Source organism: Myxocyprinus asiaticus, chromosome 16 (genome assembly GCF_019703515.2).
Source record: "Myxocyprinus asiaticus isolate MX2 ecotype Aquarium Trade chromosome 16, UBuf_Myxa_2, whole genome shotgun sequence".
In the NCBI taxonomy this organism is placed as follows: Eukaryota; Metazoa; Chordata; class Actinopteri; order Cypriniformes; family Catostomidae; genus Myxocyprinus; species Myxocyprinus asiaticus.
In genome coordinates, this window is record NC_059359.1 from 7,652,020 (window position 1) to 7,663,130 (window position 11,111).

The window sequence follows — 11,111 nt, forward strand, 5'->3', positions numbered from 1 at the left end:
GAATGAATGGAACGCTTAAAGAAACTGATCTCCAAACAGTTTGAAAAGTACCTTATTTTCATCCTGCCTCCGAAGGTAGCATTTTCGTGGTTTGGTACGCAGCACCGGTTTCGTGGTCACGCCTAAAAAAATCTACTGCCCTCTTGTGGTCTGAGGTTTGTAACCGCCAGTTCGTGAAGTATGTTTCGGCCTTTATTGTCATGACACAGCACTAGCTTAATTATCTTAAGGTTACTTGTCAAAAAGCCAGCATTTTTTTTCAGCTGGTTGTAGGTAAATATATATATATATTTATATTTTTACAGAAAAACAATACAACAATTCTCATTTTTGCCCTAAGATCAAAGGTCTTACTAGAGGAAAAAAGTTATGTGCTAACGTGGATTTTCTTGATTTTGTAAAATTTGTAAAATGGTTACAAATAGCTTAGCTTAGCATAAAACTAAATGTCCACCTGACAGTTTACGCACGGTGTATTTCTATTTCTGCTGCTCCAAACTTACTTAAAACTTACTTCCCTGTCTGCTTAAGAAAGTGTTGCACCGCTGTTCAGACGCTCCTTGGATCTCATCATTTATATGGATAAATGATTTCCAACTGAATTGGCTAAATATTAAATGGATCAATAACAATAAAATGCAAAGTAATCTCTTCAGTAATCAAAATACTTTTTGAATGTATCTGTAGTCTGATTACCGACGATTTAAATTGTAACTGTAGTGGAATACAGTTACTAATATTTTGTATTTTAAATACGTTATCCTGTTACATGTATTCCGTTACGTTACTCCACAACCCTACTTACATAATAAGATTACGTAAAATCTTTCGCCTTTTGAAGTGCATTTAAACCCAAATAACCTTTCCTCCAATCTCTAGTCTGAATGTCAGTTATGACTCCATATTGAGTTAATGAATGTTTTCTCTCTCCCTCTCTCTCTCCCTCTCTCCCCATCCCTCCCACCCCCTCCCCCTCCCTCCCACCCCCTCCCACCCCCTCCCACCCTCCAAATACAAGTGAATTCCCACAGAACACTGTGAACAAAACTTCCTTGTTTTTCAAAGCCGATGGCAAACACCGACCTCTATATGATTTACCATGGGATCCTGGTGCCAAGAATCTCACATTCAGAGGAAAGTCTCAACTACCATGAGAAATTCACAGTCAAAGATGATGACATCTTCAGCGTTACTTATCCAAAATCTGGTAAGATCACTCTTTTATATAATGCATAATGCATCTGTCAACACAGAAAAAAGTCTCATTTTGCGAAAAATGCAGCAATTCTTTGCATAAGTGCATATATGTCGAGCAATTTGCCAAGCATATCAACTTCCTCAAATTGTGAGGAAGCCATAATTTGACTGTTATATTGTAATATCCACCATATACAATGGCAAAATGGTATATATATTGTAGGGTTATATTTCATACTGAGAGACCTTAGACTAGAAATTGCTGTCTTTGGGTTTCTGTTCTTCATCTCTTGTGCCTGCACTTTTACTGCATATTATTGTCATTATGGAGAGTGTAAAGTATATTGACTATCATGGACTGATGTGCCCAAAGGAAAGTCACAGCAAACACAGTTTTAGATATTTTGAGAAATTCAGTGTAATGGATAATGATGTGTTCATTATCACCTATCCTAAATCTGGTAAAGATTTAAAGTTATTTATTTGTATTTAGGATGTTTTATGTAATTAAATTATTATTATTATTATTATTATTATTTTATGTGCATGAATCTAATCAGTGTGACCTCATTGGTGTTTTGTTTTTTTAGGTACCACATGGATGCAGGAAATTCTTCCTCTGCTCCTGAATGGAGGAGACCTGACCGTAGTGCAAACCATCCCAAACTGGGACAGGGTCCCATGGCTAGAGGAAACTCGTGCTTCTTCGATCCTGGATAAAATCCCTTCACCACGAGCCATGGTGTCCCACATGCCTTATCATTTGATGCCTCAAACTTTTTTCAACTCCAAGGCCAAGGTACAAATAATCAGCCAGACAATCTTATCTCAATAGACTTTATAGATTATCTGGGTTGTATTGCTTTTGGGTTTTCATCTATACTGAAGGTTTTACATTTGAATGTTCTACTGGGACAGAAACAATAAGATTTTCTGTATTCAGTTACCTGTATTGACATCTTCTGCAAACCAACAGCTGGTGACCAGCTAAATGGACCGTTAAAACCATTGCTGTTCTCCAATATTTATTATGTTTTAGGTGCTTTGTTGCGTAAATCATTTTAGTTTAAGATCATCTTGGAATTTCAACTAGTATTTTGTATTTTGACACTAAAGCCAACATAATGCATGAATGTCATTGTATTAGATAACAAAATATCAAACCGAGTGGCATTTTAAAGAAAGTACAAGCACACTTTTCAAGCAAAACATTTCACAACAAGAACTTTTGTGAGGTTTTAAAAGTATTTGGACAATTTCTGGTTGTCAAAGGTTAGTGAAACATGTCCATAGTTAATGTGATGAACTATAGGACACCTGTGTGACCTTGAAGGCAACTGACTTCTACTATAAATTATGTGATGTTCAGCTCATTAAAAGTAAATTTAGTTCTATAAAAACTGATGTAAACATCATTTGTTTACAGATTCTACTTGTTTGGATATTTTGTTTCATATGAAGTGAAATTCATACATTTTAAGTGTGGCTTGAAAAGTGTTGAAACGTGTCCACATTTTTGTTGATGGCTTGATCTTTAATAAACATGTATGATCGTAATAATTTATCTATCATCCTCAGGTAATTTACGTCACTCGGAATCCCAAAGATGTTTTAGTTTCATCTTTCCACTTTCATAAAATGGCCTCTTTCCTTGACGAACCTGGAACATTAGAAGAATTCACTGACAAATTCCTAGCAGGAAATGGTGGGACATTCATGTTTTTTACAGTAATCTTTCAGTACGTCAAACAGTATGAGGGTGATTCTTCAATTAGAGGAATGATTTTAAATATATATATATATATATATATATATATATATTTTAAACAATCATTCTACTTTTAAAGGATATATTATAACTGATATATAAAAAAAGTCTCATACATTTTTTTTAATTTATTTTTTTTATTTTTTCATTTTAGTGCGTCACGTCAAACATTTAAAGAACAATTGATTTTCACCCAAAAAAGTTTGTATTTGGTTGTTATAGAAATGAGAAATGACAAGGGAAAACATCTCTCAGTTTGAGTAGATTTATGTAGAGAAATGTAATTTAGAAAAAATAAATGTCTATATTTTTATAAATTCAAAGGGAATTGACTGCCAGTCGAAGGCAGTTTACTTTTTCTCCAAAAAGTAAAAAAAAAAAGGAATATCACGGGGGGAAAAAAACTTTTTCGAGGACATAAGATAAAGGTTTTAAGAGGATTCATTTTTCCAGATTTCAAATAGTCATGTATCAATAATTGAAGAATCATCCATGGATGGATGAAGAGTATATCACGAATATTGACATGATCTGAAAATTGCTGGCACAGTTTTTTTCGGGAAGTGGACTGACCATGTGAAAAGTTGGCAAAACACTGACCTTGGGGATAGAATTCTCTACATCACCTATGAAGACATGCTTCAGGTAAAGCCAAGTGCCGAAATTAACCAAAGTTTTCTGCATTGTTTCCTGCACCTGAACCCCACTTGGGTTGGATGTGCACACTTTTCTATAATTTCTCCATAAAATGCAATTTCACACATCTACCCATCTTTTTGCAATAAAATTCACATCCTTTTACTCTTAATTGTAGGACCTTCGTGGAGTCCTTGTGCGGATTTTGACCCTTCTTGGTCGCCAGCTTAGTGCAGATGCTCTGGATCGCGTGGTCGATCACTGCACTTTCAAAAATATGAAAACAAACACCATGTCAAACTACTCTCTAGTGCCACAAAATATCATGGACTGCAAAAAGTCTTCCTTCCTCAGAAAAGGTACACAGATTTAAACAGTACTGGTGCATATTTTAAAAGTGATTTGTGTCATTTTTGTGCCACTAGCATCACCTAAACAAAATTTCAAAAATAAAGATTCTTTTTACTCACATTTTCCTTAACACACTCCCCGTCTTCACCTTTGAAGCATTGAAAGCTACGAAATTATGATAATATTAAAGGGATAGTTCACCCAAAAAATGAAAATTCTCTCATTATTTACTCACCCCAGTGGCGGACTGGCCATCGGGAGCACCGGGCGTATTCCCAGTGGGCTGCTGGGTAATTTGGGCCGTTGCTGCGTATAAGATGAGCTCTTAATTATCACAAAATGACAAATAACTACAATTTACAACAAATACAATAACAGCAGCATATATAAAATCAGCAAACAGTAAATCTATGTGCAGTACATGTTCATTTGCCTAATTTATTCATTCCGCAAAGCATTAATGGGAGCTGAAGTGTGGCTTGCTGAATAATGCTCACACCTCATAAAAATGCAGACTTAAGAGTTTATTTGCACTTCCAGAAAAAAGTTGAAACGTGATTAAGATCTTTAAAAACTTTGAAGAAATGCTGACTTGTCACAGCACCTATAAAACACACTTTCCCTTGTACTTTCATGTACATTCTAACCTAACATCAGTATGTTGGGAAAAAAGTTTTCTGACATGTTATTTTTCTGATCTATAAAGTGCTTATTTTAGTACTTTCTCTAAAAAAATCCACTCATCACATTTACAGTGATTTTATATGTTTTATAGTAATGACCATTTTTGCACTGTGGGGCCCATTGTCATGACTAGCAGTCAATAGAAATTTTTGTTCTTGAATGAAACCGTTCTGTTTGTTTTCAGGTATCGCTGGAGACTGGAAGAACCACTTTAGCCCTGAGCTTGATGCCAAGTTTACAGCAGCGATTCAAGAGGAAATGAATGGAAGTAACATCAGTTTCCCATGGGATGAGGAATGAGAGAGAATCTCTATTCATGACATCTGAGTGTACATCAAAATAAACACAGTCATAGTGGGAATGTGTTACCGTTTACTTAACCTGTTTTTGCTGTTTCAGTGTCTATTCAAGTGTAAGGTTTAACATTCATTCAGCAGCACAGAGTGAAAAGATGTACTGTATTGCTGCTATCATTGCTCAAGATAAAGACACTGAAATAGTGAAGACAGTTAGGCCAGTTAAGTCTTTGTCTGGTTTTTGCAACATAACATGGAGCATGCAACTTCCTTGCATCCGTTTACATTGATTTGAGTCATTGAAAGAGGTTACAAGACATTTCTTGGGAAGTTGAAAAAAATAACTCTGAGCTTATTATGAAGTAGAACACAATTAGTTTGAAAAGTGGCCCTGAATTGTCTAGTTTTTAGTCTGAAACTTGTATCACAAAATATTATGAGGTTTATCTCTGAGAAAGTCATGCATATGTTATATTACTGATCTTACAAAGTATCCCAATACCTAATTCATGTTGCTTTTAAATTGCAATAAATGCTTTAATATACTATATATTGGTACTTGATGCATCATTTGTCTGTGGTCTTTTTTTAAATCAATATCAAGATTATGGTACAATAAAATGAATGTATAAGGGAAAGTGTAACTGGTAATAATTTCTTTAAGGTTTTTCACCACTTTTAATCACCTTTTTGCCTTCACTTATTTCGGATAGTTCTGTGGTGTGACAATTTAATTTCTAAACATACAAAAATGTGAGGTCATGAAAAAAAATGCATGCATTATAATTGGTAAACAATTAATAGAATTATCAAAATGCTGTTTTAAATAGTTTTAGATGAAGTATAGCATAAAGCGGTCATTCTACAAAGTATTTCTATGTATGAGGTTTGTTAGCCCTCTTTAAGTAGCTACATTAATGCAAAACGTTTTTGCATGTAAAGAAAGCACCTGCTCTTTCCCCACAGACTGAGTTCTTCAGCCAGTCCAACTTGTGTTGACAAATGTTTTCTGCTTGTCAACTTTTTTTGTTTCTGCTGTTTTTCACATTAAGCACCACTTGACCAAAACCAAGTTTAGAGTTTAAAGCTTGGGGTAGACAAAAATAATAAAAATGAATTTATAAATAAAAGCTGTACTACTGTATTCTATATTAACACATAGATAATTTATACTAATATGATGTCAAATAAAATAATTATAATAAAGCTTTTAAAGGGATAGTTCACCCAAAAATAAAAATTCTCTCATCATTTACTCACCCTCATGCCTTTCTTTCTTCTAAACACAAATATGTTTAGAAGAAATTGTCAGCTCCGTAGGTCCACAAAATACAAGTGAATGGGTACAAAAAAAGTAAACAAAATTGTTTTACTATTATTTCTCCTCCCTGCCCAGTAGGTAGCGATATGCAAGAAGAATGTTATTAGCCAAAAACAAAATAAGAATGTGAGAGTAAAAGTGGAGATTGATAGTAAAAGGGACTTAAATATTGATATGTTTCTCACCTGCACTTATCATATTGCTTCTGAAGATATGGATTAAACTGATTACTTTTATGCTGCCTTTATGTGCTTTTGGAGCTTTAAAATTCTTGGTACCCATTCACTTGTATTGTGGACCTACAGAGCTGATAATTGTTTTCTAAAAATCTTCATTTGTGTTCAACAGAAGAAAGTCATACACATCTGGTATGGCATAAGGGTGAGTAAATGATGAGAGAATTGTCATTTTTGAGTGAACTATTCCTTTCATTTTAATATTTAAAAAAGCATTTTAATATATTTAAATTAACTACCTCAAAATAAAGATTGCATGCAGATAAGTTCATTTAGTTTTTGTTAATTACTGCTGCAAAACCTTTTCTTTTGCGGTTTTTTCTAATAGTATATGGTTTATAATTAATGACATCATGGAATGTGCCATAATTATGTATTACAATGATTCTAGTTTTTACAGTGCTTAAATTCCATTCCTCAAAAATTATGGTATTTTTAAAACCTCTAACCCTAAGTATTAAACTTCTGCAACTAATTCTAGCCGAATCACTTAATGTACAATCTACATTAAAACTTTGCTTTTTAAGATAACTTCAGCCTTTGAGTACTTTTTAAAGTTTATTAATGTTATATGTTAAATCTAAAATTAAAGTTTAAAAAATCTTCCAAATGACATGATGTCAAAATGTTACAGACAACGATGCCGTCACAGTAATATTTATTACTGAATTGCGATTGGTTTTCTTTCTCACATCTACTTGCATACTGAATTGTGATTTGGGCTGTCTTCACTGCAAATATTTAACTATCGCTTTCTTAACACTGCAGTAAATATTGTGTTGATTCAAAACAAGATATGTCATGACAACAGCAAACCAGCTCAGATGTGGAATTTAATTTACCCAGAACCAAAGCCTACAATCTGAGCTTGCCTAAATCTTTAACATGATTATTTTGCTGCCTTGCAAGCATTGGTATTTCCTTCAGGAAATGTAGCTACAATGAAGAAGAAGAAAAAAAAAAAAGTTGGCTTAACTTAATTCAATTGTGAACACTGGTTCCACACAATGAAAATAAATTTCTTTGATGTGAAATTAAAATGTAAGTTCTACTCAAATACTCCATGTAGCAAAAACCTACATGAATTGAGTTAACCTAACTTAAATTTTACCTTTTCAAATAACTATTGAACCTTGCAGCTTGTTGCTAACTATCAAAAAACACATTTGTATATTACATACATTGTTTTGTACTGTATAACAAATATGGTGCTGCTAAGAGTTTACAGATTCCTAAACAGTCATTGTACTGATGATACCTCAGTATTTGCTGCTTGAGAAGAGCATGATCTTTCAGTAGTGATGTATCCAACCTCGACCTAACCATAAGCTCTACTCTTCTCCACAATGGCAACAATTCAGCATGACAGAAATTCCTCTAAATCTCAACATAACAGAACATTTAACACTAACAAGTCTCCTGCTTGTTCCATTTTGTGCAAAAAAATACATTGAAATAACACTTAAGTTTAAAATGTAATCTCCCAATCAAGTTCCACGTATAGCATGCTGGGAACTGGAAATGTACACAATGAAATTAAGTTGTGACCAAATGTAAAAAAAATGTGTTGCATTAGCTAATTTTAAATATTTTAATTCAGCAAGCAGTAAAAATTACGTTGAGTGAACACCATCCGTTAGAAGTCTGAATCCATTTGAACATTTCGTAGCAATGTGATCATATCACTTTATGATGACTGTGTTGAATATCACTTGGATTTTACATCTCAAACATAAATGTATTAAGTTGATTTCAAGTGTACTGGTTTAGTATTTTCAATAGAGTTGCTTTCCCTTTTTTCAGTGTATTTCTAGTTAAAAACTTTGGTAACACTTTACAATAAGTTTCCATTTGTTAACATTAGTTAACAATACTTTTACAGCATTTATTAATCTTAGTTGATGTTAATTTCAACATACACCAATGAGCCAAAACATTATGACCACACACAGGTGAAGTGAATAACATTGGTCATCGCCTAACAAGGCCACATGTCAAGGTCTGGGTAGATTAGATGGTAATCGAACAATCAGTTCTCGAAGACAACATGTTGAATGCAGGAGAAATGGGCAAGAGTAAAGACCTGAGGGACTTTGACAAGGGCCAAATTGTTATAGCCAGACAACTGTGTCAGAGCATCTCTGAAACAGCAAGGCTTGTGGGGCGCTCCCAGTCAGCAGTGGTGAGTACCTGCTGACAGTGGTCCGAGGAGAGACAAACCGGTGACAGGGTGTTGGGCACCCAAGGCTCATTGATGCGCAAGGACAATGAAGGCTATCCCGTCTGGTCCGAACTGACAGAAGGTCTACTGTGGCACAAATCGCAGAACATTTTAATGATGGTAACGAGAGGAATGTGTCACAACACACAGTGCAACACACTCTGCTGCGTATGGGGCTGCGTAGACGCAAACCTGTCACAGTGCCCATGATGACCCCTGTCCACCATTGAAAGTGCCTATAATGGGCAAGCGAGCGTCGAAACTGGCTCTTGGAGCAGTGGAAGAAGGTCGCCTCGTCCGATGAGTCCCACTTTCTTTTACATCACGTGGATAGCCATGTACGTGAGTGCCATTTACCTGGGGAAGTGATGGCACCAGGATGCACTGTGGAAAGACGACAAGCCAGTGGAGGGAGTGTGATGCTCTGGGCAATGTTCTGCTGGGAAACCCTGTTTCCAGCCATTCATATGGATGTCAATTTGACACGTGCCACCTACCTAAACATTGCTGCAGACCAGGTACACCCCTTCATGGCAATGGTATTCCCTGATGGCAGTGGACTCTTTCAGCAGGATAATGCACCCTGACACACTGCACACATTGTTCGGGAATGGTTTGAGGACTATGATGAAGAGTTTAAGGTGTAACTTACAGGACTTGAAGGATCTGCTACTAATGTCTTGATGCCAGATACCACAAGACTCCTTCAGGGGTCTTGTAGAGTCCATGCCTCTGAGGGTTGGTGCTGTTTTGGCAGCTGCATATTAGGCAGGTGGTCATAATGTTGTTCAGTATACTAATATATTTTTTAAATCAAAATTTGTATAAGTTAACATTAGTTAATGCACTATGAACTAACATGAACTAACAATGAACAATTGCATGTTTATTAACTAACATTAACAAAGATTAATAAATGCTGTAAAAAAATTATTGTTAATTGTTTTTTCATAAACATTAACTTATGTTAACGAATGGATCGTTATTGTAAAGTGTTACCACTTTTATTTTAAAATGTAAAAATTGATTTATTGTTTAATTTGACATTTTTATTACAATTGATAGGTCTCATTAATATCCTATTACATTTTTTTATTTTTATTTTTGTCATTCATTTGCCAAAAGATTCTAATTACTTTGTGATTGGATGAGTTCATGTGTTGTCATTCAGCCCATCTTAAAGTGGCACACATCAATAAACACATGTGAATGCGCTCATGTTTGCACTTGTGTTGTTGTGTACGTGCTGACTAGTGTATGTGAAACCGGTAAAGCATACTTCTTCTCCTCTGAGGGCATTTCACCCCAGAGCCTGTGCTGTACGTGACTGCGCTGGGGTTCAGCATTGTCAGCCGCATGCCTCCCTCTTTAACGATAACGCTAATTAATTTCCTGTGATTTCCTGTAATTGGGGCACTTTGGGCTGGTCGCACGTGTAAGCGTAGGCATCCTCTGTGCATGTTTTCAGGCATAGGCCATGCTGACGTTGCTTTGTGATTGGGCAGTAGAACCATATATCCTCACGTACTGTCTATGCTAGACAGCTGGCATATTATTAGCCACTGAAAGAAAGTAAAGACTACTAGCATCAGTGCTGAGGAAGCTACTTTAAAACAGCTCACCAAGCTACAAGCTACCCATATTTAAAAGTAGTTAATGATACTTCTGAACTTACCAACTACAGGCCCATATCAGATCTTCCTTTTGTAGCTTAACTTATAGAAAGAGTAGTTGCCACACAAATACAGTCACGCCTACTTTCTAATAAGCTTTATGATCCCTTTCAGTCTGGATTCCATTCTTTCCACAGCACAGAAACAGCTCTTGTTAGAGTCGTTAATGACCTTCTTCTTGCTGGTGACTCTGGGACCCTAAGTATTTTGGTTCTATTGGACCTCAGTTCTGCCTTTGAGACAGTTCGTCACTCTTTACTCTTATCTAGACTTTCTGCTATTGTTATCACTGACACAGCTCTTTATTTTCTAGAGTCTTACTTATCAGACAGACAGTATTTCATTTCCATACAAATTCACAGGTCCTCTGCTGCTCCCCTCACACAAGGTGTCCCTCAGGGTTCTGTACTTGGCCCTCTTCTGTTCATAATTTACATGCTTCCTCTAGGACATATTATCAGTCGCTATGGACTCCGTTATCATTGTTCTGCTGACGAGACACAGATTTACTTCTTTACAAGCCCTGACTCATCATCACCACCTCCCTCATTAATATCCTGTATATCAGACATAAAACACTAGATGACCCTCAATTTTCTCAAGCTAAATTCTGCTAAATCCAAATGAATGCTTATTGGCTCTCAATCAACTGTTTCTAATTTGTCTGATTACTGCATTGACATTGATGGAGAAATTGTTGCATCCTCCAAAACGATATGCAACTTTGG

The 11,111-nt window shown here is 35.6% G+C and overlaps 1 protein-coding gene across 2 annotated transcripts; it reads left to right on the plus strand.

The window, feature by feature from the left end:
• The first annotated feature begins 1,026 nt into the window (after positions 1-1,026).
• On the plus strand, positions 1,027-5,480 carry sult2st3 (sulfotransferase family 2, cytosolic sulfotransferase 3). Of its 2 annotated transcripts, none has more exons than XM_051721181.1 (6): positions 1,027-1,207; positions 1,788-1,996; positions 2,776-2,902; positions 3,516-3,610; positions 3,780-3,960; positions 4,821-5,480. In XM_051721181.1, the coding sequence occupies exons 1-6, from the start codon at positions 1,069-1,071 to the stop codon at positions 4,934-4,936; spliced, it is 867 nt and encodes a 288-aa protein (XP_051577141.1). In that variant the 5' UTR covers positions 1,027-1,068; the 3' UTR covers positions 4,937-5,480. The 2 variants fall into 2 exon arrangements, with proteins under 2 accessions (XP_051577141.1, XP_051577142.1); XM_051721182.1 differs by lacking the exon at positions 1,027-1,207 and adding an exon at positions 1,429-1,658.
• The last annotated feature ends 5,631 nt before the right edge of the window (positions 5,481-11,111 follow it).

What these genes read in the sequence shown, in the direction of transcription:
- sult2st3 (XM_051721181.1), top strand. Translation starts at nt 1,069, where the DNA reads ATGGCAAACACCGACCTCTATATGATTTACCATGGGATCCTGGTGCCA. An exon ending in CCTATGAAGACATGCTTCAG is followed by an intron (nt 3,611 to 3,779) that starts GTAAAGCCAAGT and finishes TCTTAATTGTAG; the next exon opens with GACCTTCGTGGAGTCCTTGT. An exon ending in GTCTTCCTTCCTCAGAAAAG is followed by an intron (nt 3,961 to 4,820) that starts GTACACAGATTT and finishes GTTTGTTTTCAG; the next exon opens with GTATCGCTGGAGACTGGAAG.